The 12,073-nt window shown below is 51.7% G+C and overlaps 1 protein-coding gene across 1 annotated transcript; it reads left to right on the top strand.

Annotated features, from left to right (window-relative positions):
* The first annotated feature begins 711 nt into the window (after positions 1 to 711).
* On the top strand, positions 712 to 10,548 carry KCNA2 (potassium voltage-gated channel subfamily A member 2). The gene is made up of 2 exons (XM_064472270.1): positions 712 to 942; positions 1,791 to 10,548. The coding sequence occupies exon 2, from the start codon at positions 3,055 to 3,057 to the stop codon at positions 4,552 to 4,554; it is 1,500 nt and encodes a 499-aa protein (XP_064328340.1). The 5' UTR covers positions 712 to 942; positions 1,791 to 3,054; the 3' UTR covers positions 4,555 to 10,548.
* Positions 10,549 to 12,073: the final 1,525 nt, after the last annotated feature.

Raw genomic sequence — 12,073 nt, 5'->3', positions numbered from 1 at the left:
CCTGCAGTGGTCCGTGCAGGCAGCGAGCAAACGGAGGGTCTCTGGGCAAATCTTCTTCACCTCCTCCACGCTTCCCCCTCCAACCCCCAAATTTGCATGAATTAACCCCAAAGATGCCTGGTGGGTTGCCAGGAAAGCATGCAATGGGGAGAAAGTAGGAGAAACTGAGTGTTGGGATGTGTGATGTCAACTCAGATGATGCCGTAACCGTCTCCGATAAGCACCAAGCATCACTGCTTGGCTTTGGGCTCGGAGGAAGGAGCCTAGACCTCATGCTAAATAAAAATCAACATGTTAAAAGAAATAAGGCAATCTCTGTGCTGTTAAACAAACGTGGGGTGTTTGGGGAAGGGGGAAAGGGGAGGAGAGAGTTTACAGGCAGGAATAAAACTGTATTTAGACAAAAAAATTCAAGGTTGGTTGATTTTTGGTAAAATGGGGGTTTGTGGCTGCCAGGTATTTTTTGCAGCACCAGAAAGATGGTGTTGGTGGTGTTTTAGCACGATGCTCGGAGGAGCCAGGAAAGGTCAAATCCAGCTGAACTCCTGAGCCAGCCGCTGGGGAGCGAGCGGTGGGGAGAAAATGCAGGAGGAAAACTGGGACAAATACAACCTCCTCTCCTCTGGGCCTGGCAGAAAAGGGTTAAGCAAAGCGGTTGAATGCTGCAAGCCTTGTCAGGGTTGTACTATTTTTTCTAGTGCATAAGGAGAAGGGAGAGGAGGGTTGCACGGAAAGGGGAAATTTCCAAGAAAAGAGGGATCTGCGGCAATATCTGCACCTCGGGTGATGAAGAGAGAACCCACAGGCATAAATGGCTGGGAGAGAGCTGAAATCTTTGCCGAGGAGATTGGGACCGCGGGGTTATTTTCCACCTGCCTCCCCTACCCGGTTCTGTAATCCTGGCTCAAAGTAGACAAGTCGAGTTGGAGCTGAAGAAGGGAGGTTAGAGGTTTTTTTGATTTTTTTTTTTATTTGGGAGGGAAACAAAAAACAAAAAAGGAAAAAAAATGAGAGGTTGGTTGGACCTCTCTGGATTGAGCATCTCCACGGTGTGAGGCAATGCAGGATGATCGAAATGAGCGCTCGTTAGGAGCAGGGATGCTGACGATCCGGCACCGACCAGGCACCAGAGCCTCAAGATCCCCATGAGAAATTTTGCCCACCGGAGTCGAATTCCCCCGGGGGGGGGTGGGTCGGCCGGGGGGGGTTGGCTTTTGGGAGGATGGGGAGGGCAGATGCAGGTCGCGTGGGTCCCACGGTCGGGCCCACGATGCTCACGGCTCCTCGGAGCCGTCTGGGGGGGCAGGTGGCCTTGCGGGGGGACAGACAGGGACCGGTGGGGGGTTCAGTCTTGCAGATGAAGCCAGAGCCTCCTAAATCACCCGGGAGCGCGACGCGTTGGCACGGGCGCTGCACCCAGTGGGTACCACCGCCTCCCGGGTGCTCGGCGGTGGTGGGAACCCACCGTGGCTTTGCAGAGCCTCAGCGGCCGGGGTGGGGGGGCTGCGTCGTTCCCCCCCCTCCCCTTCGCCTGGCACCGGCACCCACGGGCAGCCCGGCCCCACTGCACGCCGTGGCGTTGAGCGAGAACGGAGGGAGATGGGGCTCTGGTTTTTTCCGCCTTGCCGCTAGCGCGCTCTCGCCCTCCTCTCGTGTTGCAGTGCAGGTTGGCCAGGCAGCGGGCAAACAGCTCGCAGGGAGGGAAAAAGGGGTGCCTGGAGGAGCTGAGGCTTTGCAGATGCTCCTTTCGAGCCCCCAGCAGCTCGCTACCTTCTTGGTGTTTTTTCCAGGCGATGCCACACCTCCCGAGGACACTGGGGACATCGGGTTTTGCTGAGCTGAGCATCTTTTCACCGTCATACCGAAGGCATCAGACAGACGCTCATCTGCCCTGAAGTGCAGATCTGCAACAGCTACCGAGAAGACTCTGTCTCTCTGTCTCTCTGTCTCTCTTTCTCTCTCTCTCTCCAGTCCAAACCATTACAAGACCTGACTTCCACCATCTGGGAATCTAACCCCTTTTATGTCCCTTCTCCTTTTTCTACGATGACTCACCATTATTTTTAACTTTGAAGAGAGAGGAAATTATGGGGATCTTGGAAGCCTGTATTTCTCTCTAGGATTTCCCCAGGGTCAGATAATCGGTGTTACTAAGAGACACTAAGATTTGGCTTCTCCAGGTAATGTGATTTGTTTTCTGTGTGCCATGGTGGTTTGCAGAGAATGACAGGAGCCGGGACACCAGCGGTCGAGGAGGGGGACTGCAGTGGTCCGCGGGGCAGCCTGCGCCGGCGGCTGCAAATCCAGGCAGCCGCAAAGCTCGCCCGCTTGGCTGCCGGCAGGGAGGGCAACATGTCGCCTCGCCGCTTTACGGCCAGGGCAAGAGGATTGGGAAGGTGTCGAACTTAAAGGAGTTAGAGCTTTCCTAGAGGGTAGATTGCCTGAGATTGCATGGTTAAATGTTAACCCTTCGCTGCATGCCTGGAAATGAGCTGAGCCTGGTCCACCTCTCCCCGGCGCCCCGTGGGGTCCCATCACCACTTTAGGGCTGGCTGGGGTTATTTTTCTTCCTTCCTTTTTCGTCCCTTCCCCCTCCTTTTTTTTTTTTTTTTAATTGGAATTTTTATTTTTAGCCAAAAAAAGAGTTCTGGATTTCCAATGCCAGGTTCTTCCACGCTGGTTCTGAATAGGTGACAGTGCCTCAGGTGTTTTCTCTCTTCCACCTAATGGGTTTAGATGGGAGTTTTTGAACTTTGTCCCAAAGAAGGCAGATTAACCCCCCCGAGGAAGGGGATAGACATGCAAGCGAAGGGAGCTGCTCTCCTCCCCCCAACTTTATTTCATCTCTCTCTTTCTCAGCAGGGGCAATTTTCTTTCCTTTATTTTTATTTTATCTTTTTTTTTTTTTTTTTTAAATCATCCCTTCGCCTTTTCATGAGACACTTCCAAACCTACGTACCTGTCCTTCTGCAGGATAGTAGCCCTGCCCTGAATCCGATCCCACCACCGGGCACTGGGAAGAGTTTAGCATAAGGATTTCTTTTAAACCCCAATATGACAGTTGCTACCGGAGATCCTGCAGATGAAGCTGCAGCTCTTCCCGGTCACCCGCAGGACACGTATAACCCTGAGACCGACCATGAATGCTGCGAGAGGGTGGTCATTAATATTTCGGGTCTGCGCTTTGAGACACAGCTCAAGACACTAGCCCAGTTCCCAGAGACCTTACTAGGGGATCCTAAAAAGAGAATGAGATATTTCGACCCGCTCCGGAATGAGTATTTCTTTGACCGGAACAGACCCAGCTTTGATGCGATTTTGTACTATTACCAGTCTGGTGGGAGGTTGCGAAGGCCCGTTAACGTGCCCTTAGATATCTTCTCGGAAGAGATCCGTTTCTATGAACTGGGGGAAGAAGCGATGGAGATGTTTCGGGAGGATGAAGGCTACATCAAAGAAGAGGAAAGGCCATTGCCTGAGAATGAGTTTCAGAGACAAGTGTGGTTGCTCTTTGAGTACCCCGAGAGCTCAGGCCCTGCCAGGATTATAGCTATTGTCTCCGTCATGGTGATTTTAATCTCCATCGTCAGCTTTTGCCTGGAAACGTTGCCCATTTTTCGGGATGAGAATGAAGACATGCACGGCAGCGGGCTGAGCCATCCCCCCTACTCCAACAGCAGCATGGGCTACCAGCAGTCCACCTCTTTCACAGACCCCTTCTTCATCGTGGAGACGCTTTGCATCATCTGGTTCTCCTTTGAGTTCTTGGTGAGGTTTTTCGCCTGCCCCAGCAAGGCTGGGTTTTTTACCAACATCATGAACATTATAGACATCGTAGCCATCATTCCCTATTTCATCACCTTAGGGACGGAGCTGGCCGAGAAGCCGGAGGATGGTCAGCAAGGCCAGCAAGCCATGTCCTTGGCCATCCTTCGAGTCATCCGCTTGGTGCGGGTCTTCAGGATCTTCAAACTCTCCCGACACTCCAAGGGGCTGCAGATCCTGGGGCAGACTCTCAAGGCCAGCATGCGGGAGCTGGGCCTCTTGATATTTTTCCTCTTCATCGGCGTCATCCTCTTCTCCAGCGCCGTCTACTTCGCCGAGGCCGACGAGAGCGAGTCCCAGTTCCCGAGCATCCCCGACGCCTTCTGGTGGGCCGTGGTTTCCATGACGACTGTTGGCTACGGAGACATGGTCCCCACGACCATCGGGGGGAAAATAGTGGGTTCCTTGTGTGCCATCGCTGGCGTATTAACGATTGCCTTACCAGTGCCCGTCATAGTGTCTAACTTCAATTACTTCTACCACCGGGAGACAGAGGGAGAGGAGCAGGCTCAATATTTGCAAGTAACCAGCTGCCCAAAGATCCCCTCTTCCCCTGACCTAAAGAAAAGCAGAAGTGCCTCTACTATTAGTAAGTCTGATTATATGGAGATTCAGGAAGGCGTAAACAATAGCAATGAGGATTTTAGGGAGGAGAACTTGAAGACAGCCAATTGCACGCTAGCTAACACAAACTATGTGAATATCACCAAAATGCTAACCGATGTCTAGTCGCTAAAATCTAGTAACGTATTTAAAGCTGAAGTGGAACAATTGCAGATATCGAGTGCTGCTCTGCATTGTAGTTAATACAGTATTTTCTACGGTGTATATTTGGTTCTGCATGGGAAGCAATAGCTGTGTAAGTGACTTTTAACCTTTGATTTCCACACCGAATAAGCACGTTCGTGCAAAGGAAAAAAAAAAACCAAACCAACAAACCATTTTGTTTCCCTTCTCCCATCCCAGGCTTGTGGGTTTCCAAAGGTACGGAGCAGATGGGCATTTCGAGCAATGGGATGGGGATGCGGGGGGCAGCTCCGGCCCATCCTGGGGTACCATGAAAGGCGGTCCCTGTCCCGCGGAGCTGGGTGACAGCCAGCTTCCAGGCGTGGGGGGCGGCTGGGAAAGGTCAGGCAGAGCTTAGTGAAGGGAAGATGCGGTCGTGTGGCCGAATTGCTTGAAGGCTCGGGTTTCTGCCCCGGGAATGCCAAGTGTGAACGCATCGCCCAGGCTCGTGTTTCATAACTGAAAATGCTGCATGCTGCAATAGTTTCAGCCACTGCAGTATGCCAGTGTGAGGCCCAGGGGAGGGATAATTAGTATGACGGCACATTATTTATTAAGTCTTAAATTTTCTATGCTAGGCATCGGGAGGGATGAGTAAATAAATCAAGAGCTTGGATTTTATTTATTTATTTAGATGACACTTCCATCACCAATATTTCCAGGATCACCAAAGACACCTCCACTGACACATTGAAAATGAGTTGGAAAAAGCATCTTTTTTTATATCTATATATAAAACTGGAGCAACTATGCTGTGGCCTATAATATATTTATACTGCAGTGAAATTTAACCAGTAATACAGTACAGCTGCATGGATATTTGTTGCATGAATCTGAATATTTAATACACACACAAATATATATTTTCTTAGTAGACTATACAGTATTCATGTTTATAGTGTTTATAGATTCTCCGGTGGCTCGAAGGAGACTCATGGAAGTTAAAAACTCTCCATTATACTTAAAAACTAGATGGGAAGGCATGTGCTGACAACAGCTTGATAGATATCAAGGCAAAGCCTGAGTATCCGAGTATCCAGACACGAGAGCCGACTAACGCAAGCAAGGGAAGGTGAGCTGAAAGTTAAACACCTGCACTCATTATAGGGCGAGTAATTAGTCATTAATCTTAGTGTCATGAGCAGAAACCACGGTGGACCAGAGAGGGCACGAGGAGCAGGTGGAATAGCAGGTACCGGCTCTCCTGACCTGTCTGTTCAGCAATTTCAGCCATTTCCCGTACAATTATTGTGTGTGTGTATATAGATATTTAGAGAGCGACTATAGGGCCAAATCCTCAGCAAGCGTGAGGGCTCGGGGCGCTGGGGGCTCCCTGGCTGAGGGCTGTTGGGGTGGTGGTGTGTGGGCTGCAGCAGGGCAGCCTGCGCCGGGGCGCCCGCGGGATCGCCAGGGCAGGGTGCGTTTTGGGCTGCAAAACTCAGCTAAGCCACGTAGAGCCTCAGCGCTGGTGGTTTATTTCCTTCCAGTGGCAATAGGTGCTGAGGCCGGGATGGGTCTGAGCTCACGCCTCTGAGCCTTTGCTTTGCCTTCCTGCAGGGTTTTAGGAGGGGGAGTCGAGGTGCAGAGACCTCAGGTTCATCCCAGCCTCTTCTTCATCCCCGGTGTTATTCAGGGATAGGTGGGAGCTGTTGGTCCAGGGGGGATCTCATCTGCTTTCCCCACTCCCATCTGGATTTCCTTGTGTTCTGCCCCATTGCCAACAATCCCTAGGGACGGGCGCCCCATTCCTCAGTCAGATCAGGGGAGAGGGATGCAAACCTCTTCCAAGATCATGGTCAAGCAAGGCCTCCCTGGGGTGTGGGATGGGGGGTTTAGCAGCCTGTTGAGCTGGGGTGAATTTGGGTGGAACTGGGGCACGGTCAGTGCTGTAGCGCAAGGAGGGAACCCCACTGCAGCGCGTGAGGGAGGTTGGTCAAACCCTTCCTGAGCTCAGAGAGGAAAACCATACTAATAACAATAAAATAAATGGTGCTAGCGTATTCTACAGCAATGGTTCAAAGTGCTGCTTTAGGACCGGATCCCTTGTGCTGGTGTGGCTCCACTCGGCCAGGTGGAATCTCTCCTTAGTTTTATTTTATTGATTGATTGATTCAGGCCTGGCTATAATTAACACCAAGTGTCCATGGTTAGTGCATGAGAGTCCTGGCTTCTGTGTGGTGCAGAGGACCAGCAGCATCAATGCGTTGCATCTCAAAGATGCTCAGCACCACGCAGCATGGGGGCCCCAGCCTGTCTTTAATTATAGCTCATTATATTAGGAGCCTTCTCCTCCCTCTCTGCTGCTGCAGCAGCTCTGAAATGGGAACCCCTGAAACGCGTTGACATCTTAAACACACACAAAAAGAAACTACGCAACCAAAAGCGATAAATCTCTGCTTCTGAAGCTCATCCCGTTGAATGGGATGGGGCTGGTGTGAGCCACTGGCTTGGACACGGTGCCCAGGGCCAGCTTCCATCAGTCCAGCTCACAGTGGGTCCACGGGGATGGGAGCTTGCGTGGGGAAGCTGCCTGCTGTGCTGGGGTTCTGCCCACCCCACCCATGGGTGCCCCTAGCACTGGGCAATCCCATCCCTGGTGTCCGGGAAAGCACCAAGGCCGAGGACAGGTAGCTGCAGGTGTTTTGGGAGGATGCTGGCACTCAACGAGACTTTGCAAAGGCTTCAGATGATTTGGGGGAGCGTCCTCCAAAGTCCTGGGTGCGTCTTGTGCCCATGAGTGCCATTGTGGTTTGGTACAGAGGAAGATCATAGTTTTCTGGGAGAGGTGTTGTGTTGGGCACAGTGTCCCTGTGGGCTTTCCAAGGCTGGGCAGGAGTGGAGAGTGGGTCCATGAGCAGGATCAGGCACATCCAAACCCACTCACCAAGCTGGGGGGTCCCGGCTGCCTTGGGAAGCCCCAGAACTGCATCACGCGGATGAACAGGGCCAAAGAGCAAGAGGCCACGTTCCCCCTGTCATCGCCAAGGCGAGCTGGCGTCCGTCCCCATGGCAGAGGCCAGCACGGCTGGTCCCTTCCTTAGGATGGATCCTGCACCTCCTGCGCTGACCCAGGAAGATGTTCCTGGGGAAAACGAGCCCTGGTGGGAGAACATCTCTGGGCTGCCCTTGGCACCACATTTAGGAAATAGGGAAAACACCCAGATAAGTGCTCAGATGTTTGGTTCAGGGCAAAAAAGGTCAGTGGGGGCCGTAGATGGAAGTGATCTGTCAGGCTGCATGAAGCAGAAGGGTCCAGGTTTCTCCCCCACGCAGAGAAATGCTTCCCCTATAGCTTTTAATGGGATTTGTGCCTGCAGGTCGGAGCTCTAGTGCTATTTCTAGCTTTGCTTCTGACTCACTGATGTGATCTTGAACCAGTTTTCCAGGAGGAGACTGTGATTTTTTTTTTTCATTTCTTTTTTTTTTTCTTTATTTTTTTTCTTAAGGAGTTTGGTGTGAGAGACTCTGGGCCTGTATCTGCAGAGAAGCTGAGCATCCAAAACTCCCCTTGATTCTGAAAGGGTGCAAAAATAAGCTGCAAAGTGGGTCAGACTGAGGATGCTAAATTAGGAACTGGGGAGGGGGAGAGTCCCACCTAACGTAGGTGGTCTGGTTCCTTTCCTCCTCCCATGGAGGCGTTTGCTTCCCTCCAGAGCTGGGATGGAGGACTGCATCTTTCTGGTCTGTGGAGGTGCGCCTGGGTTGGCACCCAGAGGAGACAGCACCTGTATTTTAGTTTAAGGCTTTGTGCTGTGTTTTTGGAGAGATGGAAAGTGGTAATTACAGTGCGGGTTATCTTCTAACACCCAACCGCATGCCTGAACCTGTGAGTAACCCATCAGCCTTCTAATATCTTCCAAAATCTCTGCTGCGAGCAATGGGGTGAGGCTCATGTATCACCTGGACACCACCAAATTATTACAGCTGCTAGGAAAAAAAAATATCTGTATGGGGCAATGAGTTTTACTGGGAAAACTAATCTCTGCAGCGATGTTTTATGTCAAAGTCCTACAGATTTGAATGCTGAGCTATATGAAGAAAAGCATCCCTAGATTGGTGTTGTGAGAGTGTAGCACGTGGGTGTATAAATATGAGCATATTTGTGCATAAATACACAGAAGGAGAGAAAAAGACAGAGGAGGAATTTCAGGAAGGGCCTTGCTTTGTTATCAGATAATTCCTGGGTCAGCCCTTGAAATTGCTGCCAAAGTCTTGTAGCCTTTTCAGAGCTCGTGATGCACTTAGGGATGGGCCCGAGTGGAGAAGGAGATCCGGATCTGGCCTTGGAGGTGGGAGCATCCCGAGGGGCTGGTGGCATCTGGCTCCGCACACCCCTCTGCAAACCAGCAGCTTTGCGGCATCTCTGTTCTGGATCCTGAATCCCTGGCTTGGGCCTGTCACAACCATTTCTGTCTCTGTACAGGTGAAGCCAAGCAGAAGTCGAAGGGATTTGTTTGCGATGGAAGTGCCGTGCTCCACTGGGTGGGTTTTTCAGGGTTGTTTTTGTAATGGATGGATTTTAAGTTCCTCGAACCAATGCTGGCTTTGGGTCCCAGAGCAGTGGCAAGAAGCATCTCCCTGTTTTGGAGCCAGGGTGGGTTTATCTTGAGGTCAATATCCATGGGGGGTTCCCAGCGTTTCTTCTGTCAGTGGGAGTTGGTCAGCATGCCGCTAGGGCGAAAGGGGCTGAGGGGCAGGGAGAGGCAGAGTCAGCCCCAAACCATTTTGTTTTGCAACCAAAAAAAATGCTGTGGCTCCCTCCTCGCACCCCCGGCAGCATTCAACCTCCTCCATGCCCAGTGCCTCCCTTGGAGACCTGCTGCTGCCCCTCACCAGGAGCCCCGAGGGGGGCCAGAGTCCCCCCCATGCACCAGCCCCTGACCTGGCTCCAACCAAAGCACTGCCCTTCCCCAGCCCCGTGTGAACGGCACCCCGACGGCCTCAGTCTCCCCATGATGTTACTGCATTTGGCTGCCCAAATTTTGCCCCCCCTTCTCAGAAACAGGTGCTCTGACCCTGCTGCCTCCGATTGTGGGGGACTAGGACCAGCCTCCGGCTGTGTAAATCATCCCTGGGAGCACAGCACTGATTTACACCCGGGGATGAGATTCCCCAGCTCAGCTGTATGTGGTGAGAAATAAATTCCTTATCCGTGTTTTTCTTCCAGGGGGTGGTTTGGCTTGTAGGAGCCGCTGGACTTCATGTAACCGCTCGAGGTCCACGCACGTGGACCCTCATGGGGACCACATTCCCTCCCCAGACTTGCCTGGCTGTCCTGAGCTTGGGGTTGGTCTTTTGGGGTTTGGTTTTTGGGGATTTTTAAAAATTTTTTCGGCTGCCTATAAGACTGTAGTTATCCGTTTGCGCTTGCTCCCTCATTGCTTGAGATTGCGCTCTTGTCCTCCAATGTCACACGCCGAAGCGCAAGGGGTAAAAATGGGTATTGGATCACCCCTGCGTGCGGTGCCTAATTTGAGTGAATCAATAGGAAGAGGAAATCCAAGAAGGACTCATCCTAAGGATGCTGGAGCTGAACCTTTTGTTTCCATGGTTACGGGAGAAATGGGACCAGGAATGGAGAGAGGCCTATAAACTGTTAAAGGAGGACTCGTGGGAATTTCAAGTCATTTAACCATGCATTTGCTAGACAAAAATTTAGACACCAGCTGTATCCGAATTGCACAGTGTGTATAGACGTTACTGCTCTTATTGACGACGCGGGGTGTCCTGGGGTTCGGGCGGATCTACGGGCTGAGAGGCACCCGAGTCAATAAGGCTGACCGTTGTATATAGGTATACAGTTCTGTGTACATACATATTCCAAATGAGCATTTGCTGTCTGGTTTATCATGAGTGTATATAATTTATTCTTCACAGAGTATCACAATTTTTGTAAATATCGGCACTAATTAAGAGAAAATAAATATGTATATTATTGAGGAGTTATTTTGATGTCAGTTCTGTGGAGGGTGGGGAAGAAAAAGACAAGTGGCTGTATTTTTGGTAGACTGGGTATTTTTTCTCTGTATGTCTAAACCTTCTGTGAGAAGAGACAGAAACCGTGGAAAAATCGGTTTTTGCCCCACCGTCAGCTGGTCTGCGGGGCCTGTCAAAGGGGGAGAACCCTGGGAGGAGCTGATGGGTGTCAGTGATGGGCACCGGTGAGGACGGACACGCGGCACGGTGTGTACGGGATCCCCCATGGGATTTGCCCCAAAAAAGCTCCAGCAGGATGCAGGTGGAGGGGAAGGGGCTGGAGCCGTGGTCAAGCCCCCATTCCCCATCGTTCCCCGCTCCACCAGCTTGGGTATGGGCCATGTCTGTGCAGGTATCGGGGAACGGGTGGTGCTGGGGCACGAAACGGCTCTTGGGAAACCTCGCAGGCACCCAATGGCTATTTTTTTAAGCTGGTGATCCCTCTTGGGAGAGGGAGAAGAAAAGAGGCAGGGATGGTGCTAGTAGCACATTCTCTGTGGGGTCACAAGCCTCATGTTCCCAGAGATGTCTCCAAGTAGGATCTCCCGCAGGGAACGAGGATGGACTCCCCCAGGACGGCTTTGGCTCCTCTTGCAGAGGAATGGTTTGTTTGCTCCATCCCCAGGGAGCAACTCTAGCAATATTTTCTCCTGCTGTTTTATCTTCTCCTGTCCTATGAGTGTCTTGGGGCAGCAAAGGGCAGGGAAGGCGCTGGGGGCGCTTGGTACTTTTGGGGTTTGCCTGTTGTCTTGGTGGCTTTCACAGGCAACGCCGTGGCTCTGGGCTTTCCCTTCTTGCAGGGTAGAGCTGAGGTAGCCCACCCACTCTGTGCTCACTGCATGGGGAGTCAAACATAAAGAGAAGAGATCATCCTTCTCCCGTGGCATGGGTTGGTCCTGCTCAGCTCCAGGAAGCGGCACCGCCTGGTAACCCAAGGGTTAGCACAGCAGTGCTAAACCTCCACCTCAACCACCCCGAATTCCCTCGTATTGGTCGTGAAGGAGCCCCTGGTGTGGGCTCAAAGCCAGAGTCCTTTGGTCCGAGTGTGACTTGTACCAGTAAGGCCAACTGTGTGACCAGGGGACATCATGTTCCGTGCTGTGCCTCAGTTTCCCCATCTGTACCACAGCTTGCTAAGCTGTGTCCAGGGACGCAGCAAAGTGCAAAGCTTAGCTCAATATTGGGACAGTGAAAATGCATAAATGGGGGGTTGAACCCGTGGGTGGGTGTTGTGGGAGGAGAGGAGGTATTTAAGAGCGGCCAATTCTGCACATTTACATATGGAAAACCATTTGAGTGCACAAAAACTAACATAAGTATTTATGAGCAATGCATCCTGAGTGAAATGTCACAGTATTTGCTATAATGCTGAGTGGAAGCAGTCCCCAAACTGGGCCAGTTTGTGTTCCTCATCTCCATTTCCAAGCCCAGGAGAAGCTCCAGTCGGCTTTGGCAGATGCCAAAACCTTCCCTTATCTGCGTCCCG

This window comes from Phalacrocorax carbo, chromosome 23 (genome assembly GCF_963921805.1).
Source record: "Phalacrocorax carbo chromosome 23, bPhaCar2.1, whole genome shotgun sequence".
Lineage (NCBI taxonomy): Eukaryota > Metazoa > Chordata > Aves > Suliformes > Phalacrocoracidae > Phalacrocorax > Phalacrocorax carbo.
This window is presented reverse-complemented; position numbering and strand designations above follow the sequence as displayed.